This window comes from Lytechinus variegatus, chromosome 15 (assembly GCF_018143015.1).
Source record: "Lytechinus variegatus isolate NC3 chromosome 15, Lvar_3.0, whole genome shotgun sequence".
Classification (NCBI taxonomy): domain Eukaryota; kingdom Metazoa; phylum Echinodermata; class Echinoidea; order Temnopleuroida; family Toxopneustidae; genus Lytechinus; species Lytechinus variegatus.
In genome coordinates, this window is record NC_054754.1 from 27,260,830 (window position 1) to 27,288,799 (window position 27,970).

Sequence of the window (27,970 nt, forward strand, 5' to 3'; positions counted from 1 at the left end):
CTGAGGAAAATAAAAGATAAGAACAAAAGAATTAAGTATTAATGTAATAGGGACAATAGAAGATGAATTATTAAGTACAGTCCAATCCCTCTTATCCAGGATCCCTTTATTCAGACTTAGATAATATGCGAATGTGAGTATTGTTAGCTTCTGTTTTTTTTACAATAATTATGGTGAGAAAGGGGGAATCAAAACTCAATGATAACTCCTACAAAAAGTCACGTGAATTACATATAATTAGAAATGTAATTAACATACAAGAACATCAAAATTTTCTTCAAGCTAACTTGCATTCTGACATTCACACACCCCAAAGCATTGTAAGAACATGGACTGATATGCACTTCTGTCATTTTACTTTGCTTCATATAAAGCAGGTCCCAAACAGCTCTTGATATGACAAGTCCCACATCGAATCATTCATAGGAAAGTGGGTGTACATTTATTACGTACATTGCATTATTAACCGTATCAGACATCTGAGCAGGGCACCTTTGATCCATTGTTGCCTGCTTAAGACTGGGATAAAATGGCCAGTCAATAAATTTCCAATTGTTTATCCACAGGCTCAATTTATTGCCCGCTCAGAAAAGTCAATTAGAAAATGCGTGGAAATGCAGTGGGCAATAAAAGGCAGCGCTAACATCCGGGTATTCTATGCGTTTTTGTACGCGTCATTGCACCGCGCAGTGCTTACGTCACAATGTTAATCAAGTTGAGACAATGCTGGATACTGCGTCCCCAGGCCAGGGACATGTCATTTCAATTACATCACAATGGTAAAGTTCAGAGGCCCAGTCTGCTCAACATGTCAAAATAGATTCCCATTCTTAAACTCTGATAAAATAATATCTAAATTTTAATGATTTTGCTCTAGATGTCTGATTTGGCTAATAATAGCAATATTGACTGGCCGGGGGCAAAAGGACATATATCTCACTCACTAAATTGATATCACCCTCGTCTACGACTCCGGCAATAAAAATCTAGTTTGCTTTATTATTCTCTCATATCCAGTCAAAACTTGTATTTGGTATTTAAGAGTGTAAATTGCCCAAATGAATTTTTTCAAAAGTTGAATTCTCCTGTACCTGATGGGGTATCCACAAGGTTCCGGGGATCCATGCAGAGGTCTCGCATCCTGGACACCAGGTAGCTACGGGCAAAATCAGACATCTTGGGATGTCGGCTGAGAAGCCATACCTTTGCAGCATCCTCCTGGCAGGTTCCGTCAAGGTTCTTGGTTCCGCAGCTGTAGACGAGGGCGTAGTGGGTGTAGTCTGTATACACTATCCAGTAATCCTCTGAAATGACGAAGGAATCATAACATATGATGACATGATGACGCCGCTGGTGATTACAGTAGTAACGATAACAACAGGATCATACAACAACTGCAACAATAACATACTGGTACTTCTAAGAGGATCAGACTTCAGCCATAGATGTCCAACAATTTCCATCCTTATGACCTGAGCCTCATATCCTAGCTTCCCATCAAACATGATTATTATTTGTACAGCTCATGTCATTATATTTTCTTCACTTTTCTTTCACCACAGTGTGTATGATTTAAATTAAATAAGCATGCAGTTTCAAGGATCAACCCTAGTGACTTCTTTTTAGATAAAGAAAGGCTTTCTGACACCCTACCTCCTTCTACGTCCATGCCTCTAGGTCTCAGAGTCAGTTTAGATGATGTTGTTGATTCGGCAGGCTGGGAAGCCGTTGCTTCAAAACGCATTGCACTGTCACATGCTCCTTGTCTAAAGGAAGTACAAAAACAAAACTTTCTTGAATGATAATGATTTACCCAGCGTAGCCCCTTCAGTTATGAAACTGCTTGCAAGCTCTGCATTACATCATTATTATTCTTCTCTAATCCAAATGCTGAGCGCCAAGCAATAAAAGCAGAAATTCCTATTGATATAAATCCTTTGGTATGCTTTGAACAGGTATTGAACCCCTGACCTCAAGTTCACAAGGCACTCTAGCTACCACTGAGCTACTATGCCTTTTGGTCTTTTTAGATGACCATGTTGACTCCGCAGGTTGGGATGCCGTTGCTTCAAAACGCATTGCACTGTCACAAGCTTGGCCTTGCCTGAATAAATCTTACCAAAAACTGCCAAATCAAATATTCACTTCTCAGAGAGAATTTACTGAGAAAAGAGGGAGATCTTTCTCAATTACACACAATCCAATGAAAAAAAATCAATGTATGTTTCTACTTGAATCTACCAGGCAGCTCTGTATTACGGTTGGAGTTGTTTGATACTGCATTGGTTTGATAAATTAGAATTCTTAAGACTATTGATATTTACTATCAGGTATCTTTCTAAGGCAATACATACGGGCATATCACTGCCCCCCCCCCGCCACAAAAAAAATGGACCAGTAGATACATGAGAATAGTGTTCTGAATGTATTCAGTTCCCTATCTTTGTAAATAAAGAAAATAAATAAAAAAAATGCTGTGGTGAAAAGTATTTTCAGAAGTAATTTCTATGAGATCTCTGAATCAGTATTATCAATCCGCAAATCAAAATCTACACATACACCAATGTACGCACCATACAAACCTACCCATCCACCATGTATTGGTCCAATGATGACATACCCACAGCACTGATTTCTAACATATTAATGGGACTAAGATAAAAATGCTTTAAAAAATATATATTACAAAATTCACACCTTGAAAAACCATCATTTATATTTTGGAAATGTTTTATAGCATGCTCAAACAAATTATTCTACAATGTGATTTTTAAAGGGGAAGTTCACCCTGAAGAAAAGTTTGTTGTAAAAGGTTTGAGGAAAATCCATTAAAGATTAAGGTAATTAGAATTTTTTGGAAAATGTTTTGGAATTGTGACGTCACATATGAGCAACTGCCCTGTATGTTATGTAATATAACATGTATGAATTTCAATCTTTTAATTGTTCATGGTGACTTATTTTTGCTTTCTTTATAGGAACAAATGTGAAATGATTTGTCTATTGATATACTGAAAGTACAGTAAAAACAATTTTCAATTTTCTGAGAAAATGACGTTTCATTGATTTTTATTACACAAATGCAGTCTGCCGTGGACAATAGTTAGTAAATAAAGAGGCTTTCATAGGAGAACTTATAATTTTTAAACATGAAACATTTGTAAACATGAACCAGAATTAGTAGCCTGGTGGTTAAGTCGCTGCCTGGCAAGCAGTAGATGACAGGTTCGAATCCCAATGGTTCCAATTTTTTCTGACTTATGATTTTCATTACAGATTGAGCATGCGATCGTAAACACATAGGAGTAATGCCGGAAATTTGTTAACAAACTTTAATTTCTCTTATTAAAGCCTCTTTATTTACTATGTAGGAAAGCTGCTCGCATACATGTATGAAGTCACAAATCAAATAATTAAAATTCTAATAACTTTTTTATTCTTTGATGGATTTTTCTCAAATCTTCAGCAATATTTTTAATTTTTTCTGCTTTTTATACAATAAACTTTTTTTGAGGGTGAACTTCCCCTTTAAATTCTTGCTTACGATGTTATGCGTTCTGTTGCCATGGTAAAGGAGCCATCTGCCTCCAGTGTATAGTTTGAGATTCGTTGGTAAGGGTAGACACTTTCTTCAAGATGGGAGATGACATACCAGGTTCCTTGGTACTGCAAAAGAAAACAAATCAACATTGGGCGTTTCTTGACACTGTCGGGGTATTTTTAGGAGTTATACAAAGTTAATGTCTAAAGAATGTAAAAAAGCCTTATAAAATATATAGACAGAAAGACATACAGACAGACGGGTGGGTGGGTTTAAAGACTAGTCATTTATAGCACACATTTGCAGAGAGACTACACGCAGTGCTTGGTCAACTCGTTCCACCCTTAACCATTTATCACGTTATAAAAGAGAAACTTACTCGATCCTTGTCAAAGTTTGGCATAGTCTCAAAGCTGTGCACAACGCATTCATTGGCAGGGCCTATCAACAAAAACAGATAGAATGAATTGAAATTACAATATTAATCTTTCTTATTGATTGCACCAAAACATCAGAATATTTCCCTATAATATGTGATCAAGCATGGCAAACCTAAAAAAACTCTCCCACTGCATAATTTTCAGTAGGAGGACATTCAAACTTGTTTTAGTCAGAATGGTTGATTTTCAGTTTTTAGCAATTCCTGAAAAAGTGTAAGTCTTTGTATGGACTATAAAAATGAATATACCAAACATATCCAAATGGCTGTTTTGACAGTTTTAATTAGACCAATATTTTGTCTTTTTTATTATTTAGTAATGGGGGGGGGGTTCCTTGAAAACCGAGTATTTCCCTTATTTTGAACTCAAATGAATAAAAAAACTGGAATATATATTTCACTGATACTCCTCCGTAATAAGGAACAGAATATGGCTAAATAGTGTGACAAATGTTGAAGCTAATTGGATGACCCCTTCTAGGCTAATTTCAATAAAGTCAATTTGGAGATGCAGACCTGGTGGTGCAAATCATACAACCAAAGCAACTCGGAGGGCATCATATTACTTTCTCATTTCAGTGAATTAAAATATTTAAAAATTAAATTTGTTACTCATCTTTAACCCTAATACTCCCGGGGGGGGGCCATAATGGCCCCCCCTCAACAATTTTCGCGATATATCTGCTGCGCGAAATTTTTTCACCTCGCAGCTCACTGACTGTTTACATTCAAGTCTCGCGCAAATTTTGAGACCAAATTTGTGACGCCCGGGTACGCGGTTACGACATTACGCAACATTATGCAAGTGCATGTCAGACCCAAAATTGCTCACAAACGTGATTTCATGTACAAATCCAATGCAAATTGCGTATTTAGCCAAAATTCATAAATGTATCATTATTTCTACTTTTACTGATTAAACTTAATTAATTTTGCCTTGTTTATGATCAGAATTATGTCTGGAACAATTTCCATTGAAAAAACAATAAAAAACAAAAAGTGAAAAAACAAAGAAATACATAAGAAATTCATAAAACAATAAAATACATAAGAAATTTATTTCCAAACCAAAGTTTTTTTGAATTACGATTGTTAAGAATGCTACAAAGAAAAATTTTAACAAAAATTAGCATTCTAGGAGCTTTATTTAGTGAATAAGAGCAAAAAGTATGATTTATGCATAAATTAGCATAATTAATTCATATAAAATAAAATCTCATTATTTTGGAAAATTTTACCATACAGCCTTGTAGATTACATCGCACACTACCAGCGTGCAAATTTTTGCGTCGCTCGCGCGATCGGTGGCCGAGATCTTAAGGGGGGGCCATAATGCCCCCCCCCCCCGGGAATGACAAGAATCAAAATACCCCGGGAGATTTAGGGTTAAGATGATAAGAAATAAAACATGAAAATCAAACCTTGATCAATGAGGGTGTCAGGTCCAAGAAGTTCATCGCATTCTGAGGTTAACAAAAAGGAAAAGACAAAAAAAAGTCAGTATATTAGTTGCAGCATCTGTGAGCACCGAGCTCAAAGTCCGCCATAATGTGCTAGGTAAATTTGATTGACATAAGATGATAGGTCTTTGGGATTACATAATGAATGATTTTTAAATGGACTTCTTGGAAAGATTACAAACTTTTCTTTTATTTACCATGTCAAGTATAAAGCAGTGACACTGGGCCAAAAATGAGATACAAGCTTTTTTCATATGAGATTATTTTCCCGTAGGCTACTGATTGTTTAACATATTTCACCTACATTCACACTAAATGCTTGGAAGAACCTCAAACATCAGACCTCATTTTTTTATTTATTTATTCATAAGTTGCAAAACAAGTCCCTTTCCTCTCAAAGCATTTCAGTTTCTCTACACAAATGATATATTTACTAGTTTACTTTCTGTATTATCAATGTTTATCTCAAAAAGTATATTTCAAAACTAGTCAATGAGAGTCTACATTATGTTTGTCAATTTGCTCGCTCTCTTTAACACCTGAGTGACTACTTATGCAATATCACTCACCATGAGGAGTGTCAATAAAACGGCTAACATCCACACACATATCCGTCAGTAGCATCTCCATGTGTGACCTTGCGGCAGGGGTCAAGGTCGGGTTACGGCTCATCATCCAGGCATGAGAGGCGTCCTCCGTGCACGTCCCATCCTCGTTGGTCTCCCGGCAGCTGTAGATCAGGGCGTGGTCCGTGTAGTCGGTGTAGATTACCCAGTAGTCCTCTTCAAATGGGAACATAAAATTGGATCATTTCAATTGCAATTAAAATATCCATTCTATGCCAAATATTTGTTCAATATTTGAAATATATGTTCTGACAAGTTTCATACAACGATTCAAGGCATCTTCACATAATATTAGACTATGGGATGAGCAAGTAAAACATCTCTAGTTTTTCATTTCCGTGGGGCAGCAAATGCAACCACGGTTCTTGGACATGATAATATGTAAAGTATTATGAGTGAATACATGCAATGTGTTGCCATCGCTGAATTCTGCTCCTGAACTAAAAATTAAAATACTAATATGCGAAATCGTACCAGGCTTAAATATGTTCTAGTTCTCTACTTGAAAGAAATTTACTGGCCCTCTCTCCTTGGGTAAGACGTGCACGTAGCATATATTTGCTGGTGGTAAAACGTAAAATCACCAAGTAATTTCCCCCAAATCAGAGATCTGAGGTTGTTTATCCCTGCCATAATGAGTGCATTTTCAAGAGGAGCGATTGTTGCAGGAAAGAAACCTAAATTTGGTAAAAAAAGTACATACCACCATAAACGGGCATGCCAAATGGCTTGAGGACCATCTTAGAAGTAACGTCCGATGTATCGGGATTGTAGGCTTGTCCTTCAAACTTCCAGGCAGCAGAACATTCTCCAGCACTAGGAAATGAAAATTAACATGGGTGAAAAGATCAACCTGAGTAGCAGCAAGTGGTGCAGGAATGCTCTGGAGAGTGTTGATCATCATCAATTTTTCTCTGAGATATTAGACCTGACAACTTTCCTTGATTTTGATTAGCTGAGAAACGGGACCGTTTCATGAAAGTTGTCAGCACTGAAAAGTCGTCTTTATCCGACAGTTCAGTTACCATAGCAAGAGTCAGAGAGCAGTGTCTCTCAGCCAATCAAACCAAGGATTTAACTAAAATAGTCATCACTGACAATTTAGTCAAGGCTGTAAACCTTCATGAAACACCCAGACTTTGTCAGATAAAAGCATCTGACACCACCTCACAAGTCATTTCATGAAATGCTTCTCAGATTAGAAAGTCATTGGAGGGGCAAGTGATTGCTAACACACAATACCTTGCCCCACCCATCTTATGGTTACAGGCACTGGTGGATCCAGGGGAGGGGGGTGGCACAGCCGGCCCGTTCCCCCCCCCCCCACTTTGAGAGGCACAATTAAAATTTTTAATGAAAAAATGCCACTAAAACAGAAGTGTGACACCCCTCCCCCTTTAAAATGAAGACTTTTTTCGCTTGTCAGACATTTTTTTGGGATGAAATGTCATTATTATAGGTTGAAAACCTTTTTTTTCTTGGGGGGGGGCATGTCAAATTTTTTCCTGGGAAATTGTGCCCCCCCCCTTCGGAAAATCCTGGATCCGCCCCTGTTTACAGGTGCAATTTGTAGCAAACAATCATTGATTTGGGTTCATTATCTATAGGTAAAACATAATTTTTTCTTCATTTTTTTTTGGGGGGGTACTACTTGTAAGAACTTACTCCCTGAATCTGGAACATTGGATAAGCTTTAACCCTTAACACTGCGATGAATCGGGACTTCTAAAGATACTTTTTATAGTTTCCAGTGCTCTTTTGAACATTTCAGGTGCTAAATAGCCCTCAGCCCATGTGTATTTTTCCCTGTTTATTTACAAATCTAGATAAGGATTTTCTTGGAAGAACTATCTTCAATGATTGATACATACGTGTGGTTTCTTATAAATGTGTTTCTCTGTTATTTGCTACTATACAAACAAGAGTTCATTGTAAAATTGAATTGAATAATCATTATCAAAACTGTCTTGGCATGATCTCACCTTGTTATTCTGTGGGTGAGCATTCTGAACGAGTTCTCTTCATCTAGGGTATAATGTGAGATCCTGTGGTATGGATAGATGCTACCTTGGAGGTGTGATATCACATACCATGTCCCAGTATACTGCAATAAAATAAGGATAATTATAGTTATACAAAAAATTAAATAATTTATTGTGTGACTGATATGTATGCTATCCTTTCTGGTGGTTTGCCTGATGCAAGTGAGTGACTTTACATAAGGTGGTTTCAGACCACCTCGAAGTTCGTCAGTTCCAGGTATTTTCTGATCGGGTAAATTTACCCAATCAGAAAAATACCAGGTAATATTGGCAATGTGAAAGCAAATTACGCGTACTATCCCCAAAAGAAAATAGGGTACTCATGAGAATTTTAATAATAATGAATTACGAGAACTTTCGCAGGGATTTTTCCCAGTTCGCAGGTATTTTTCCCAGTTCGCAGGTATTTTGGCAGTGTGAAAGCAATTTACGGGAACTTTTAGCCCAGCGTGAAGTTGAGCGCGGGCGCCGTGGGTGGCTGCTGAGCTAGTGGTTTTAAATCTAGCGCCTTGCCTGCTTATCAGACCATAATGGGCATGCTTGTTACTTCAGGAACTTATCCTATAGGGTATGTTTCGGGGTGGTGTGAATGCAGGAATATTTAATGGGTATTTTTTAGCCAAAAAAAATTCTCGTTATTTTACGAGGATTCTTATGAACAAGGCAGTTTGAAACCACCTATAGAAGGGTAACATCTGGGCCCTCTTGACGAAGAGCTGACTTATCCAAGCAGTCTCAACTATGGAAAGCCAACAATGTCATATTTATACATACAGAAAATACACACAAATTCCCTTGATAAAAATATGAGTGCACCAATTTGTCATACAATGATTGCACGTACAAGTATACAATGTATCTAGATAGATTTTTAAGGGATATAGATGTTTTTTCTAGTTGTGAGGGATCAGATCAATCACCACTCTTAATAAAATGGAGCCCTGTTATCATGAAGTACCTTCAGACTAAGTATTTATCTGGTGTATGACATAACACAAAAAGAGTGCAATGTACGGTGATGCAATAAATTGCACAAACACAAAATAATATTTCTGGCTTTTTATACAAATCTGCGAAAGGAATCATCCAATAGGAAGATTTTAACTATAATAGGCACATACATGAGCTCTCATAACACTTAACTTAATTGAGATTGTACAGTCATGTATAATCACATGCACCTAAAAATGTAATTTTATAGACATCCTGATTCAACTCTTTCCCCAAATTGAAAGATATAATTCAGGACCATGGTGCCATTGGTGACACAAAAATGTGACGATTTTTCTTCAGGGTTGCGTTCCTTGACAAATTGTTACATCAATGTCACTTTGGGTACCATAGTTTCCTCCCAGACTCTCTTTGCTCATCCACAAATTTTACTAAGTACATGTAGTATTTTCCACTGTGAGTAAATGAATTAGAGTTGTTAAAAATAAGTTATGAATTCTTATGTTACAAGTTACCGAAATCATAGATTTTGACAGATCAATAAGAAATTTGTAACAGAAATCACAAGCACATTCTTAAGCTTTATGGAACATGGCTGAGCTGTAGGTAGATTGCTTTATCTATCTAGACAAACACAACACCCATGACATATATCTCATAATCTTAATCTTCACCAAACCAAACAAGGCAAATCTTGAATGCTGAAAAAGAATGTTCATTCATAATTGCCTCGAGTACATGAGTAGATTGTTTGACCATTCTATGGCTAACCTTGACCAGATTAGCCTTTGCATCTATTTAATCAGTTTAATATTTACATAGGTTTGCACAGTACCCTTGGAGCGTTGTGGCCCAGTGGATTAGTCTTCGGACTTTGAAACAGAGGGTCGTGGGTTTAAATCCCAGCTATGGTGTAATTTCCTTCGACATGAAATTTATCCACATTGTGCTGCACTCGACCCAGGTGAGGTAAATGGGTACCTGGCAGGAATTCGTTCCTTGAAATGCCAATGTGCTGTGAAAGGCTGCGAGGCTAGAGCCAGGGTAATAATATCCAATTAAGCACATAGGGACGCATTTGGCAGTGATATGCACTATATAAGCATGTTGGTTTTATTATAATTACCCTTTTCTTTATATTTCAGCGGAAGGATATTTGTGCATTAACGAGGTAGAAAGACTAAATATCGGGGGGAGGGGTTCAGACCGCCTCAATCATCAAAGTGCAAGTTCCATTCCAAGAACTTGTTCAGGCCTTAAAATACCTGATAGTTATATTCTGCATTCAGAAATCGTATCTGGAAAGTCTTGTTATAATTAAACAAATCAACCATATCTATAACAAATTTACTATCAGCCAATCATATTGAAGGATTTCAGTAGCTTTTAACTGTTATTGCAAATTGTTTTATGAAACAGATCCCTCGCACATTCCCTTATATAACGAAGGTACCAACAAGCAACAATTATTCTACAATTTACAAAGAAAATAAATTAAAGTTTACCTGATTTTTATTGAAGTTTTCCAAAGTCTGGATCTCACTCACTAAACATGAAGTTGGTGCCATTCCTCCATGAGCTGAAATTAAAAGGAAAAGCACCAATATAAAGTTACTTGATTATTATTGCTTGAACTGACCCCCTCCCCTGTAATGGATATGATTGTGAATAAGAATTATTTTTTCTTTTATGTTTGATATGATAGGAAGACTATTAGTAACTTAACAGACTTCACACACATAAGGCACAAGAGATTTAATCCCTCTTTCATGGGAATGGGCTCTAAACGGGGATTAAAAAGAGTAAACAATAGACCCCGTTCGTTCATGTTCAGAATCCTAATGAAGGAGTGAGCCAAGAAGAATGAATGAGAAATGCTGTTAAACCACTATACCATTAAATATGTTGTATTTTGAAGATAAGAATGAAAATGTCTATAGCTTGAGAGTTTCTGCACACCATCATTATCATTACCATCACCATCACCATTATAATCATCAATAATGTTATTTTTTCAACAAAAAATGACATATTGTAAAAATATTAGTTTGATAATATACATGTAGATCTCACCATGTGGCATGGACTCGACTGACGATGGTACTCCAAGTTCCGCATCACATTCTATAAGGAACAAAAATACAAGATACTTTAATAAGATTATTCTTCATAAACCTTACTTTGGGGATGATGAATTATAAAGAATTTTGCATGAATACAGTATAAGACACAATTCAATAACATAATCTGTTTTATTGTTACAATCTTTTTCTGCTAAGCTTGTTTTTCTATACAATTCCTACTTGCGCAGATAAAATGTATTTGTATGAAAGCTTTAAAATTCGATTCTACCTGGCAAGATGGAATGGTATTTTACCATGTCTCAGAGACTTTTCAGCCTTATGTCAGCATAGGAACATTTTTTGGCAACATAATGTATCTTGAAAAGTTACCATGATGTCATGTAAACTTTTTAGAGCTGGGCCCGTTTCATCAAAGAGTTACAACTAAACTTTACTTTTATGGCAACTACCGTGGTACCCTTGGTTGTGATTGGCTGCTGAGCTGTGTTACCATGAAAGTTATAATAATTTGGGTAGCCTATGGCTAACAGGGAAAATGTGAAGAGAGAAAATATACACTGATGTGTATGTACAACATTTTTATTGTGGCATTTATATGTGACAAGACAAAGGTGTTTCACTCTAACAATATGTCAGATATCGTTCACACAATTCCTGGAAAAAAATAGTATGGTCCATTTTATAGCGCAGCTACTATAATTGCAATACATGTACTCTAGGCCTACTGCGCTTGATACTTGGTATACCCCGGCTGCAGCTGAGCTGCCATATAGGCGCTAAAGCATTCAAGGAATAAATCCTACCGGCTACCCATTCAACTCACCTGGGTTGAGTGCAGCACAATGTGGGTAAATCTTATGCATAATGGCAAAGTTACAGTATAGAGGCAAAATTGATATCTCCATGGTAATATACAGTTGTTGACTCTTTGTGAAGCAGGCCCCTGGATCTGACCAGATTAACCTGTCATGTTGACTAAAGTTTATACGAAAACTGACAAGTCAACAGGACAATGTTATTAAGACAACTTGAAAAAATAGTTCAGTATCTTTCCGGTTACATGACAATTGCTCCTGCGACAATTGCTCACATCTTCATTTAAAAATGATGTCGGGTTAGGCTTTGGGTAGCAATTGGGTTTTAATATAGGTCTAGGGTAAGGGTTAGGATAGGGTATAGTGTTAAATCAAAGTTTAAAGTTCGTCATTCGATTTGTGAGTGGAATTCCGAGCAGAGCAAAGATCATGGGACCATCTTATCCCGTTAAAAGGCACTTCAAGTCTTTCTTGTTCTCATTATGATACCAATATTTAAAGAGAGTACATTGGCAGTTATATCAGAGCAAATACTTATTACTGAAACAATTAGCAGCATTTCTTCAGAAAAATGTATGTCAACTTGCTTACAGTTCATGTCATGAGAGAATAAACTATTTGTGAGCAAACAATCTTTGAACATTGAACTTTAAGATGTAAACATGATCTGATCAAAGTAAAACATTTTTAAGAATTTAACATTATGCAAAGATTATGATGCTAGCATATTTTTTTTTTTGCATAGGATGTATTTATGCCTGGTTCACAATGATAATCACTTTATGTTGACCACTTTTTGTGGTGTGTCATTAAAAAACAAAATTAAAAAACTTGTAAAAAAAATAAGCACAATCTTTACACCAAACTTCTAAAATTGTCAAATATTGATGTGAGCCACTTGGTCGTTTAATCACTTCTTTAGTTATGAGAAAAGTGATTTTTTCAGGTGACCTCAACAACACTTGAGCTTAAGGCCCCAAAACCGGATTAAATTCATCTGTACTCCTATACTTGGATAAAATCTGAGAACATAATAGGATGTTGAATGAAAATAGACAGTCAGACAACCCCGATAGACAAAGCCTAATGTGGGCGGAGGCATAAACTGAGGGATTTGTAAGTAACAACCAGTACTATGGCATACACAGCTATTTATTTCCCATGTGTAAACAAATCAAGACATGATCACATCTGGTGAGTGGAATAACTGTCTTCATATCCAACATATCCCCCGCAATGAAAATCACATGGCGTAATCAAATATAAATAAAATGGCAAAATTTTATGTTATATATCAAGTATGTATATTCCAAAGACCTCACCAACACTTGACCTTAAGGCCCCAAAACCCGAATAAAATCATCTTTATTCCTACACTTGGATAAAATCTGAGAACATAATACGATCCTGAATGAAAAAAGATAATCAGACAACCCCAAGTGCACTACTGATTATGTGTCATAAACAGGTACACTGTTCCTGTTTACTTAACACAGCATTAGGAATGAATATCTTAACCCCTGAGTTTTGACATACATATTCTAAACCGGTATATTTCTGTTTAAATGTAGGCCTATTCTGTTTCTGTTTATGGTAACTCCCAGAACAGCATCAAGTTTTATATTTCATGTCATGTTTAAAACATAATAGCCAGTGATGACTTCTTTGGAAATAACAAATGTCAATAGTTCTTTGATCTTCATGGATTCTCTTCAAGAAATAATCAGTACATTGGCCTTATGATTATAATGCTTCAATTTGTTAAATCTAGATCACCATATAAAATATGCCCATTTCTGGAAATTATGAATTATCTGAAAATCTTCTGATACAGGCCTAGTGTAATTAAACAATCAATTCTTAGCAGTGATGGCTCTGATACCTCACTAGGGCCCCATTGCATAACAAAAGTTACCATCCAATGGTAACTTCCCTGAAATCCTTGATTCTGATTGGCTGATTAGCATTGTTGCTATGGCAGCTACCATTGGATGGCAAACTTAGAAAACTTTTTATGCAACGTGGCCCAGGTTTGAGAGAGGGAGAGGAATCTTGGCCATTTCAGAAAACTTGTTATCAATAGCACATATAAGAAACATACAACAATTTTGCTGTTAGCCAATCATATTGCACCATTTCAGTAGCTTATAACAAAAGCTTAAAATGTTTCTCGTTTACAAGCTTTGTGAAACAGGGCATCATTGGGACTGCACCAACCTGTAGGAATATCTTGCATCCTGCCGACATCCACACAGAGACCTAGTAGCAAGGATTCCACGTGATGCCTTGCCTGTACTGACAGTGTCCCTGATCGTCCAAGGAACCACACACGAGCTCTGTCCTCTGGACAAGTCCCATCTTCGTTCTTCTGGGAACAGCTGTACACCAAGGCGTGGTCTACGTAGTCTGTGTATATCACCCAGTAGTCCTCTGTAACAGTTTTCAATAATAATAAGAATTGCACGTAAGACTTGTATAGCGCACTTTTCCATCTTAATTAGATGCTCAAGGCGCATCAGAGCATTGGAGAGAGACCAAGATGGATTCAAACTTTTACAACAAAACAATAAATGTATGTCTGTAAAAAAACACTCTTATACAGGTATGTAGAGGTGGTGTTTGGATTTCAAGACTATGCATTGATACCTTCAGGGGCAACTAGTGAAGACTTTTTAATATAGGGGTGAAGTACGTATGAGGTATCAGTCTATATACAGAAATATGTTTAAGATTTTGTTTTACCATAAGAAGTCAGTTCCGGGGGGGGGGGGGCACTCAGTATATAGTGCCTGGTGGGTATGTGGAGAGGACCCCCATTTTAACACTCAAATTTCTGTTCCAAGATAGCATTTTTATTGAAAAAAACAAAAACAAAAAAGCCGCTCCAAAGCATTGCATTTTCTTCCTGTAGAGAAAAAAAGAAGAAATCTGTTCCAAGGCTTTGCATATTTTTTGTTACGCCGTTCTGACCTCATTGATCCGCTACAATGAGCTGCATTTTGGTGAAAAGCGGCCTGCAGAGTGCTGTCTGACCATATCCCCTCTGCGTAAGCACACCCGGCGCACATGCCGCCGGGCTAGCTGCATGCTCGTTCCATAGGGGTACATACGCCCTCACACGCAGGCGACTCGTTCCAAGGACCCCCGTTTTCACAAACGTTTGTAGTTCCAAAGCCCGATCTGAGGACCCTCCTTTTTACAATAAGCCCAATCCAAAGCCCCTGTTTTTTGTTGCGCCCGCGGCACATACCTACCACGTTTTTGGTCGAGTATCCCCCCCAGCCAGTTCCAATCAACTCACTTGAAATTTAGTAGTACTAAATGCCCTAAAGTATAAGACTTTCAATATACTTTGCATGAAAATACAGTTTACAAATAATCATATCAACTCTGACAGAGAGTGAGATAGATTATTAAATCCTGATTACTAATTCAGTTCACAAAGGTTAAAAAAAAAAAGAACCAATATTTTCTTCTGGATTCCTTGACATTTTGCCAAAATAATGTTGTGGGGCGAAAAGCCCATACTTCCTGGAATCATTAACTTGGCTTTCCTGCATAGATTCAGACAATACTAAAAACTTTGGGAGGATATTGCACTAAATCCAAAGAAAATACATGTACATACATGAGATAATAAATGATGCATAACAAGAATAACTCAACAGGTTACTGGGCGACAAGTAAGGTGTTTCATTAAAGGGTACTAAGTCAACCCCAACATGAAGTGGATTTGAATCAACAAGAAAAAATATAAAATAAATATAGTGCCGAAAATTTCATCAAATTTGGATATAAACAAGTGCTTTGAAGTTTAGCTTATCATGCACAAAATTATTAAGAGAGTTGATGATGTTACTATTTCTTTTTTTTATTACATAAAGATTATTGAATATGTAATAAGCATATTTTCAGATTCAACAAAAAGGAAGCAACTCAATCAAATATGCTAAGTTGCATATAATGGTATTCAATCAGGAATCAAACTTTGTTATACATTATAATGATATAATACATGTATATTCATTGGTCTCCATCTTTTGCATATTGACCAGGATGTGCATATAAATACGATATTGAAGGGGTACTCCAGACCAAATCTATCATGATTTAAACAGATAAAGATAAATCTGACAAACAACAAACACTGAAAATTTGATCAATATCGGACAAAAAATAACAAAGAATAAGGATTTGCATTATTCTGGTGAAACGGTTCTAGCCATGTCTTCATGAATATTCAATGAGCAAATTGATGTCATATCCTCACTTGTTCTTTTGTATTTTATTATCAGGTTTATTCAATTTTTTACTACTGAGAACTGAAAAAATTGGACTGACAACTGATTTAGTGCATTAGATATTCATTGCTGCAACTTATATCATTGTAAAAGAGATACATTATTTACACATGTATGAAAAAATGAAACAATTATGATTTCATGTAATAGCATAAGAAAAATGAAAGAGGGGATATGACATCATCAGCACACCTAATATTAATAAATATTCATGATGACATGCATTTAACTATTTTCACAAAACATTGCTCAATTTCAAATTCACTAACTTCGTTATTTATTATCCGATTTCGATGAAATTTTCAGCATCTTGCTCAGTGAATTTTTCAGCCCAGAGCATCCCTTTCAGCAAAACTTTAAAACTTCATAACTTTATTTTACATCTATTTTTTTAATGAAACTTTCAGTGTTGTGCTTATTTGATTTTGAATTGAATTGGTATGGTTTATTGAAAAAATATCAAACAGGCAGCTTGCAGGCTGAAAATGTTCAAATTACATGCAAAAAAATAAAAGATAGTATAATTTTATACAATGGTGAGAGATTACTTAAATTAAATTGATAAAATGCCATATACAATTGACAGAAATAACAATAGATTTTCTACTATTATATTTGAAATCAAAATATAGAAACAAATAAATGGGGCTAAATAAACAACAATGAAGAAAAGCAGAAAAATAAGTCATGTAGTTGAAGCAGAGGTCAAGAGATTGAAATTTGAATAAAGTAAATCTGTTGTGTAGAATAAAACAGAATTAATATTACTCCAGCTCTTTGAATTAAAATAATATCAAAATAAACAGTAAATTTCAGTGTGCAGCAAAGTGTCCATGTTAAAGGAAATTTGATAAATAAATATATCAACAATTTTGAAATTAATTTACAGATAAACAGGATTGAATATAGGGTAATATTTAATTTAAGTACAGTTAAATTAAACACAATCAGAAAATGTCTCAGTATGTAAATATGATTTGTCCCCTCTCATTAAAATCAATTTTTTGCTCTAGGGTGGACTTGTCCTTTAAAAGTGTTATCAATAACAAAACATAGAAATGATGTTTCAGTATCTGGCATTTAACAGTAACTTCCAACTTTAGTAATATACAAAGATGACAAATTCATGAAATACATTGCAGAGCTATGACTTTTTTTCTGCTGATATTCAGATAGGCACTTGGACCTATAGAGTGGAGGGCCAGGACAAGGATGGGCTGTAAATTGTGCTACTCAGAGCTCTGCTTTCACTGTGATCATGATCTTACTCCATTGGTTTAAAACTCTTCTTGCCATCTACAGGACCCACATTTCATTGAAAAATATGAATGTGTCCCTCTCAGATTGGAAAATGCCCAGCTTATCTTCTTAAATCGGAGTTATGACAATTATTCACATCATTCATGCACTCCTTTCAAATTGGTGAACAGGCACAGATGGGGGGGGGGGCTGAAGGGGCGGGCACACCCTATAAAATCACATGGAAATATGTATGCATTCTCACCTGCATGCATGGGCACTCCCCTCGGCTGAAGGAGGAGCTTAGCGGGCGTCGTTGAACCTTCTGGGATATGGGCATCTGCCTGAAACTCCATTCCACTCGCACAGCCATTTTGCCTATGTATAAATCATTCAGAAGATAATACAGTAATTGCAAGATATTGTGATTTATTAGGGGTTAGGACCAGAATTAGATGGGTGGTGGTGATTTATTCTTCAATTTTTGTTTTTACTTGATAAGGGTTCATTCTTTATTAGGCATGAATGGTTGCAAGTATTAAAGTGACTACATGACCAACAATTTAAAGTCCTCTCAGAGGGATTTGGTAATGAGTATCAATGCCTAAAGACTGAAGCTAAAGGGCATGGCACTAGTGTACCACTGGTCCAGCTGCATAACAAGTCTTACGTTCAATCTAGGATTGGGAATATATTTTCTAAGTTATGATGACATTTCAAAAACTTAACCTTAGGTTAAGACTTTGATGTGGACTCCCCCAACATGGTCTAAGTTCATTGACCCTAAATGACCTTTGACCTTGGTCATGCGACATGAAACTCAGGCAGGATATTTAGTAATACTTGATTAGTCTTACGACCAAGTTTCATGAACTAGGTCCATATACTTTCTACGTTATGCTGTCATTTCAAAAACTTAACCTTTGGTTAAGATTTGGTGTTGACACCGCCGCCATCAGAAAAGCGGCGCCTATAGTCTCACTCTGCTATGCAGATGAGACCAAAAAAATGTATTTTTTTTCCCCCAAAAGTGTATTTCATAATAAAATTACTCGCTCATCACGGAGCTCAAGTTGCATCCAAGCTAAAATGCACACTGCTCTTGCAGATGAAAAAAAAAAACAATGACACATGTGTATATCTCACCATGGTTTCAACAAAATGATTGAAAACAAGTTACCTGAAATTAAATTGATCTAATAACCACATTTGTGTATGTTTTATGAAATAGGTCAATATACTTTCTACGTTATGCTTTCATTTCAAAAACTTAACCTTTGGTTAAGATTTGGTGTTGACACTGCCGCCATCAGAAAAGCGGCGCCTATAGTCTCACTCTGCTATGCAGGTGAGATGATTTTTCTCAATAAATCACGATTTTGTAAAAAAAAATTAAAATAAAAAAATAAAGAAAAAACGTACTGCCGTATTTTGGTTGAAAAAAAACATATTAAATACGTCCAAAACGTACTGGTTGGCAGGTCTGAAAGAGGCATAATTGTGAAATAAGTCACCAGTCCATTTACTGTTGTTGATTTCGTCAGCACTGGTGACATCTTTCCATCGACTTTGTACACAAGGAGCGCACACACACGAGAAGAGAGGTGACAAGTTTCACGATAAGGCCCATAAAGAGTTACACTTACAACTGTTGTAACTTTGCCATTATGGCAACAGGGCTCAGCAGTCAATCAAAATCAAGGATACCATGGTATTTGCCATATTACAAGTTTTATCTCTTTATGAAATGGGCCCCTGGAAGTAACCACAACTTAGGTTTAATTAGCCTAGCTAGGCTTAGACAGCTGGCAGTCGTCTGTTTCGAGATTTTTTAACATTCTTTTTTTTCATTTCTCCTCGTACACAGACGGCTCGCTATTGTGCAGCCACCATTAGGGGGTAAAGAATCCGAAATCCCCATCGGGTCTCATCGATTTTTGTCTTTATTCATAAAAATATAGAAAAAGAATTGTACCAAAATAAAGATTATTATTCCAAAAATAAACTTAAAAGGGGGAAAAAACAGTGCCTTACTTCGGATGTCGCACAACTTCACTTCCCTGTTTTATCCGAACTTTATACATAAACATACATGTATGGCAATTGAGTCCCTGTACAGATCGAGCTAGAACTTCCTTCTCTGTATTTGGTGAGTGAAGCCAACGGAGTTCAGCGGAACAACCAACATAACAGAGACCGAAGCTTTTGGTCTAAGCTAGGCTAAGCCTAAGGCATTATCGTGACATCATTGCTAATCGGAAACACTGTTCACTTTGTACATCAGCGCTATTCAGTCACACACACAGTGCACGGTTCCATAATTCCTCCTCCATTCACTTTGTACACAAAGTCATAAGTGCACGCGTACAATTACAAATCGATGAGTGGTTCTCCACGCAATTTTGGTCAAACGATATACGGTAACCACGATAACATTTTAAAGTTAGGATTCTACATTTTAAATTTTAGTTTACAGAATAAGGACTCTATCATGACTGGAGACACTCTAGTCAATTATCTAGCTTTATCATATTTGAGTCGTTTCACAGGATGGGTCACTTTCCCACAAGGCAGTCGATTCCAGCTCGTCACACCGGCAGCGCAGCGGCAATAGCGCTCGCCGTGTCGTGAAAAGTGCAAAGTCCAGACTGCCAGACTCCAGCGGTCAACACAGCACAAAATAACCAATAAGTGGGACTGACATTAGAAGTAGTAGAGAGACTAATATTTTCCACCAATCCGGCCGGCGTTGATCACCCAATTTTAGCATTACAATAAAATAGAAAAATTATGAAATAATAGAAAACCATACATCCTTCAAAATTGCAGAATCGTTTGGAAAGCAAACGGTTATGTGGAAGCTGGAAACATTACCTCAAATTCAAAAGTTACAACTGGCCCTACTCAAATTCGTCGATAACCGCAGCAAAAGACAATTGTGCTATCGATCATGTGATGTGGAGTAAGGCTAAAATGTTTTGTGATTGGTCAAAAGTTTTATTCCTATGGAAACAAGCTACAAGTACATGTATCCATTTTCAGGGGAGCGGCTTTCATGAAAGGACTTGTTGGACCTTTTTTTTCCGACAAGTCCTTTTTTATTCGACAGTTTATACGGTAAAAGTGCCTCTCAGCCAATAAAAAATCAAGGCAGTTGTCAGATCTGAGAACTTGTCGGACAAAAATGCTGATGAAACACTCCCCTGGATTAAATCCCCGATTAAATCATTCCGAAGTTACTTCTTGATTTTTATTCTTTAAAATCTATTTGATGCACTTTTAGGCTTTGACAAAACTCTCCCGTACTTTAATAGGTTACAGCCCGATAGACCGCGGGTCCGATAGACCGCGGGTCCGTTAGACCGCGGGTCCGATAGACCGCGGGTCCGTTAGACCGCGGGTCCGATAGACCGCGGGCCCGATAGACCGCGGGTCCGATAGTCCGCGGTGTGTGTAAAATTATGATCAGGACAGTATAGTGAATTCCATGTCATCAAGAGGTCAAAAGGTCAATGATACGAGTCCATGGGGTTCTATAACGATGACCCACAGGACAATCGCCCCCTGACATCTACTTCAAGGAAAATATTATCCCCATATTTTTATCGGCGGGGACTGTTACCCCCCCCCCCGGAAATTTACCCTCTAGACGCCATACGGAGCCTCTAAAATGCCATCGACTTGACGACATGGCGAGATACTTTATCTTGCCATGTCGACTAAATAAGCTTATTATGTCCGCATGGCGAGATCCATACGTTATCCTGCCAAGTCAGTCCACTTATAAAAAGTTATATGTCAACATGGCGAGATATTTTATCTTGCCAAGTCGTCAACATGGCGATATATCGGGATTCTTACCGGGAATTGTACACTTCATATCTCGCCATGTGGACATATCGACTTGACAAGATAGAACATTATTATGATGTCGAAATAATAACCTTATTAATTACTTAGGCGGCGGAAGCAGGGGGGGACCTTTCCCCCCTAAATTTGAGGTGGGGGGACGGTCCCCCCTAAATTTTTAGTTGAGAACCTTTTTTTTTTTGCTTGTCAATTTGTTTTCTACGTCCCCCGTAAATTGAGGTAGACCCCTCTAAAATATTTTTCCCCCCCCCCTAATTTTGGTTGATAACCTTCTTTTTTTTCCTTGACAAAAAATTTTGGTGGTCCCTCCTAAAATTTTGGTTGATTTGCTCGTCACATTTTTACCTGTGTCCATCCCAAAATTTCAGGTGGATCCCCCTAAATGTTTTGCCTTCCGCCGCCAATGATTAATTAAGACATGGTAAGATAAAATACCACGCCATGTCGTCACGTTGATGGCATTTTCACAGCTCCGTACTAGGGGTAATTATCTGGGGTATAATTGTCTGGAGAGTAAATTTCCGGGGGGGGGGGTAACAGTCCCCGGCGGTAAATAACATGGGGATAATATTTTCCTTGAAGTAGTTGTCAGGGGGTGATTGCCCTAATTGGGTTGTTATGGAACCCAGGTGCGGATCCAGGATTTCGTGGGGAGGGAGGGGGAGGGGGGTCAAATTTGACCCGATGTTTGGCACTTGTACTTTTCGAAAAACTGCACCCACTCCCTCCCGGCCAGGCTAACTTAAATTATCTTATAATCACATTTAAAAAAACCCACTTTTTATTGTGTTCTTGAAAAAAAAATCCATGAATACATAAATACCAAAAGGTAGGGGGGACACAGGGGCGGTTCCAGCTTTCGCCAATGGGGGGGGGGGCGGAAATTTGTTTCAGCCATATTTTCCTCGATTGGCAGCTCGAAGATAATTTTTGTTTCTTTGACGGGGAAGTCCCCATTAGTCACTTTTTGGCTTTATTCTTATAAATTAATATATAATATCATAATCCTCATTTATATGATGCGAGCGCGAAGCGCGAGCTGAACATTTTTGAACTTTTTAAAAGAAAGAATGGAAAATTTCAATCAGTTTTTGTAATCATGAACAGGATAGCCATGTAATTTAATGATTGATGCGAGCGCGAAGTGCGAGCAGAAAAAAAATCGAGATTAGACCTAAAAGTGGGCCACTCTGTTCATGTTTTGTAAATCATCAAAAGGATGCGGTCTTCCCACATTAATAATGCGAGCACAAAGCGCGAGCAGAAAATTTTTGATATTGTGAACTGAAACTGGATAATGATTTAAATTAGAGAACAAGTTGGGTATCTGAATAAACATGCGCGAGCGTGTTTCATATTTAGACCTAGAATCTAGGCATTCTAAATACAACTTTAATCGTAAAAATTATGAAACTTTGATCGTCCGATCTGAAAAAAAGAGTCAATTTCAGCTTTATATTTCAAGCACTTTGTAGAAAAATTGTAAGCTGGATATGGATCGCACTTAAAAAAGAGCTGATATTATTATTACTTTGAGTTTTGACTTAGGACCGGGACAACCTTATGACATGCCATCATATGAAAATGATGACTATCTTCCTATTCTTCTTGCTAAGCGCGATATGATACAAAAGGGACAATTTAATTATTAAATTGATATCATGGCATAAAAACTGGACATTTCACTTTTGTGATTATGAAAAGGATGCATCATTTAATATATTTTAACCATTAATGCGAGCGCAAATCGCGAGCTATAATTTTTGATAAACTGTCATGAAAGGGGGATTTTAAGTAGTTTGTTGTATAAACAATATTGAAACATTTATATAACTCGCCAATCAAAATGCGAGCGTGCAGCGCGCTAGCTGATGGGTCTTAACCCTATCTAGGCCGGGGTATTTTTGGAGTTCCTATTGCCGGGGGGAGCCTCCTAGGCCCCCCCCCCCTAAGATCTCGGCCGTCGACCGCGCGATCGCGCCGAAAATTGGCACGCGGGTTGTCTGGGACATAATCTACAAGATTGTATAGTAATTTATTTCATGCGAATCGCTATTAAGTGATTATGCTAATTTATGCGTAATTAGTATGCGAAATCATACTTTTTCCTCTAACTCCCTAAATAAAGCTCCAAATGTACTAATTTTTGGTATAGAAACTCTTTGTGGTGTCCTTAGCAAGAGTACATGAAAAAAATTGTGATATCAAGTCATTTTCTTATGTATTATATTGTTTTTTTGCAATTTCTTATGTATTTCTTTGTTTTTTTGACGTTTTGTTTTTCATTGTTTTTTCAATGAAATTTGTTGGGGACTCTTCTGTGATCATAAAAATCATAAAATGAATACATTTAGACTGGCAAAACTAAAAATAATCATACATTTATGAATTTTGGTTGAAAACACAATTTGCATTGACTTTGTACACGAAATCACGTTTTTGAGCAATTTTCGGTCTGACATGCACTTACATAATGTTGCGTAATTTCGGAACCACATACCCGGGTGACGCAAAATTGGTTTCAAAAGTTGCGCAAGACTTGAAAGTAAAAACTCAGCGAGCGGCGTGGTAAAAAAATTTCGCACAGCGAAAATATCGCGCGATTCGTTGAGGGGGGGCCTCCGAGGCCCCCCCCCCCGGCCTAGATAGGGTTAACAATCAGACCGGAAAAGGGATATTTTGAAAACTTCATGGAATACACGAAAATAGTTACCTGATACATCAAAATTTGCGAGCGCGAAGCGCAAGCAGCAAATGTTAACATTCAAACCATAAAACTGACATTTTTACAGAGCACTTTTTAAAAACCAATCTGTAAATTACACAAAATAATGAAAGTTCGATTTCCGAGGTGAAATATGTGTTGTATATTGACTTCCAAACTTTATATTCGAACTCCATATTGAACAAAATACGTAAATCACCCAACAGACAATGCGAGCGCGAAGCGCGAGCGAAAGTTTTATATAGTGGCACGAAAGATTCTTTTTATTTTTCAAATCTTCCCCTCATCTTATTTTATGCAATCGTCGTCCTTCTCTTTCTTTTCTCCTCTCTTTTTCCTCCTTTTTTCTTCTTACTTTCCTTTTTTTTCTTTTTTTTTGCTCCGCCAAGAAGGGAGGGGGGATCTCGGCCCACTGGATCCGCCTATGGGGACAAGGGGTGGGGAAATATGACAAGCAAAAAAAAAACAAGGTTATCATCGCCAAAGTAAGGTCATCTCGTCCCAAAATACATGTTTTATTTTGATTTAGAATGATGTATTTCTATGATCATAAAAGACCAAAATAGTAGGGGGACATTTGATATTGTGTCCCCCTACTATTTTGAGTAGGTGGGACACGTCCCCCTGGGATTTCCGCCCATGATGTAATATCAATGGGAGCGCGAAGCACGAGCGATTTGGGGGTTTTCAATTTGGTTTAACTTCTCACCAGAGTAGGCCCTAGTAGAATATTGTGAACGGGAGCAACCGCGTAGCCAGGATTTTATTTTGGAGGGGGCGGTAAATGCACGCGAAGCGTGCCAACTCTTACAGAGCGCGCGAAGCGCGCTCCCTAGGGGGAGCGTTTCATCAGGGGAGCGTTTCATCAATATTTTCATCCGACAAGTTGTCAGATCTGACATCTTTCCTTGATTCTGATTGGCTGAGAGGCACTGTTCCTATGGTATCTGTCGGATAAACTGGTACTTGTCGGATAAAATGTCCGACAAGTCCTTTCATGAAACGCCCCCCAGATCATAATTTTACACGCACTGCGGACTATCGGACCCGCGGTCTATCGGACCCGCGGTCTAACGGACCCGCGGTCTATCGGACCCGCGGTCTAACGAACCCGCGGTCTAACGGACCCGCGGTCTATCGGACCCGCGGTCTATCGGGATGTCCCCCTTTAATAGGCCCCTCCTCTCCTTACTCCTTTTTTTTTCTCTCCTCCGGTTTAAAAATATTCATCCCACCCCCGCCTGATGGCAGAATATCCGCAAGCATGTATTGTTAATCACTGGCAAAAATCGGGGGGGGGGGGGGTAGGTCCCGGGGATAGGTGTGAGGGAGCTATATTTTCACTTTTCGGAGTGGGGGTTGACCTGTACAAAACTCTATAAGTGTATCTATTTAACTTTTCAAGACAGAAACGATAGACCTATATTTTTAATGAACATACGTTTGTTAATGCGTGTATTCAGAGGACTAAATTGGCCTACTTTATTCATTCTAAACCAATGGTGTAACAGGCGGGGATGGGGGAAGTGGGCAACCTGCCCCCCACCCCTGGCGGATTTCATCGGGAAAATAAAAAAACGGGGAAAAGAGAAAAGGGAGAGAGAGAGAAAGGAAAAGAGGAAGGAAGGAAGGAAGAAAGAAAGAAAGAAAGAAAGAAAGAAAAAAAAGAGGAAAGGGAAAAGGAAATGGGAAAAAAGAAAGGGAAAGAAAGAAAAACAAATAGGGAGAATGGAAGGAAAGCGGGGAAAGAAAGGAAAGAAGAACACATGAGGGAGCACAAAAATATCGTTAAATACTAATTCATTACATGCATTAGCATCAAGGGCGCCGGAAGCGGGGGGGGGGGGCAGGGGGGGCACTTGCCCCCCCCCCCCCCAATAAATTTTTTTTGGGGCAAAACGAGATTTTGCCCCCCAATGTGCCCCCCTGAAAGTAGAAACATGATGAATTATTTAAGGACAAAAGCAAACTAAGGCACTTTTCTGCCTGGAAATTGTCATTTCCATTGTCAAAAATGAAGGGGCAAATACATTATCATAGTAAGCCTCGCGTCTTTCGACGAACAGTTCCTCTGTGAAACATACCTTTGATAAGCCCCTTTTCCATCTTATTACAGTGTGATGACGTTTAACCTTTTAATGAACACATTTCAGACTAAAAGCGAACGGCGAATTGATAGTGGTCCACCAATGATTAGGTTTATAACTCTATGATGCTGGCTGTGTCGTTTAACAAACGCGCGGTCGCCCAGAAACGCTCAGACCGGACCCGATATCACTAACGCGCGTGAACACTAGTTACTCGAGCAACATATGGAATCTATGTCATAGCTGTCAAGCCCAGAAACCATAAAATCTCGAGAAACTTGTTTCAATTATTTCATTTTCAACTAAATATAAATTGAGTTAATACAGTGCTAACAAGTCAGTGCCCTGAAGAAAATACCAAGGTCATTTCAACTCAATATAGACATGTTATCAGAAAATTACACGCAGAATAATCATGTGTAGAGGATTATAATTTATAATTTGTGAAAATGGTGAATCCCACTCGAAAGCAACTTGAGATAATGTTTAGACATGAAAAAAATAAAATTATCTGTGTTAGTATCTTCTTGATCGGACTCATATTATCCGAGATATGAATAAATATGTATATAAAGAATATTTAAAAAAAGCGTTACAGCACTGCTCTACTATAAAAAAAAATCTTTAGATATTTTCTCAGCCCCGTATTTTCCTCTATTCCTTTTCATTGGCATGATTGGAAGGCGTTTTGTCTGATACTATTTCAGCTCATATGATATAGCACTTATGTATTTTAGATTCCAAAACTTCTCCTTCCCATTACCTGTTACTAATCAGATCGAGATGGCAGCTATGTTCTCTGGTTCATCCCAGCTTTTGTTATTCATGGACGTTTGCAAAAATAAAAAAAAAACAATCCGGGAGTGGGTGGGGCTGCAAGACCTAAATTTTCGAAGAAACTTAAGAGCGAGGGGGTTTGTGATGGGGGAGTTTAAAAATTTTCTAGAATAAAATTGAAGGATTCCGTGCACACTTTTGGTGAATTTTGTGAATTTTGCCCTCTCGATCGGCGGCCCCCGGTTGGGTATACGGTCATGTTTGTCATCTTAAAGTCTTTAAAATGCCTATATTACATTGGTTTGAAACAATTTCGTTTGCAATAAGGCTCGTCATTTGCTGGAACTGCGACCCTGATCATGAAGAAACACCAGTCTGGGTCAGAAGGGAGGAAACAGAAGGAGCAAAAAGAACTCCAAGACTGTTTAATTCTCAAGAAATTTATTTTTGAATGCTCTTAGAAACGCAACTTTCTCCATTTTTACACAGAGTCCTTACCGTGGGGGGGGGGGGGTCCCAAAGCCTCTCCCGCTCGATCGCTTCGGTATCTCACACTGTGAAAAATATTATGCCCCCTTCGGGATTTTGCCCCCCAAAACTGAAAGTGTTCCGGCGCGCCTGATTGGCATGATTAGCAAGAGAGTGATATAAAATCAAAAGATATGACTCGATGGCACGAGCAAGAATGGCAGGAAAATGGGAGAAAGAGGCAGAAATAAACAGGAAATGAAAGCAGGGCCAAAAGCTAAATTGGAAAATCAGAATAACGAGAAAAGGAACGAGAAAAAACAACAACATAATGACACGACCAGGCTACCGGGACTGAAAATATAAAGAACGAGAAGGTGGATGACGTCTATTTTAAGCTTGCTAAATTTTATGCAATAATGGTCGCAATCAGGAAAAAAAAACCGGGAAAAATCCTAAGCAAAGGGCTAGTTTTATCCCCGATATCATGTCCTAACCTAAGTAAAGCTTTGCGCTGGCTAGATTTACCGTAAAAAAGTCTGTTT

At 37.7% G+C, this 27,970-nt stretch overlaps 1 protein-coding gene across 2 annotated transcripts in view; it reads right to left on the reverse strand.

The window, feature by feature from the left end:
* Nucleotides 1-27,970, reverse strand: part of LOC121428339 — a 70,961-nt gene that overhangs the window by 24,189 nt on the left and 18,802 nt on the right. For both annotated transcript variants that reach the window (XM_041624914.1, XM_041624913.1), the window contains exons 3-14: nt 17,764-17,876; nt 14,176-14,388; nt 11,133-11,183; nt 10,565-10,638; nt 8,049-8,170; nt 6,770-6,882; nt 6,010-6,222; nt 5,402-5,443; nt 3,921-3,982; nt 3,545-3,666; nt 1,654-1,766; nt 1,092-1,304 (exon numbers count right to left, since the gene is read on the reverse strand). In XM_041624914.1, the coding sequence (XP_041480848.1) occupies nt 1,092-1,304; nt 1,654-1,766; nt 3,545-3,666; nt 3,921-3,982; nt 5,402-5,443; nt 6,010-6,222; nt 6,770-6,882; nt 8,049-8,170; nt 10,565-10,638; nt 11,133-11,183; nt 14,176-14,388; nt 17,764-17,876 (1,451 nt within the window). The remainder of the gene's footprint in view (nt 1-1,091; nt 1,305-1,653; nt 1,767-3,544; nt 3,667-3,920; nt 3,983-5,401; nt 5,444-6,009; nt 6,223-6,769; nt 6,883-8,048; nt 8,171-10,564; nt 10,639-11,132; nt 11,184-14,175; nt 14,389-17,763; nt 17,877-27,970) is intronic.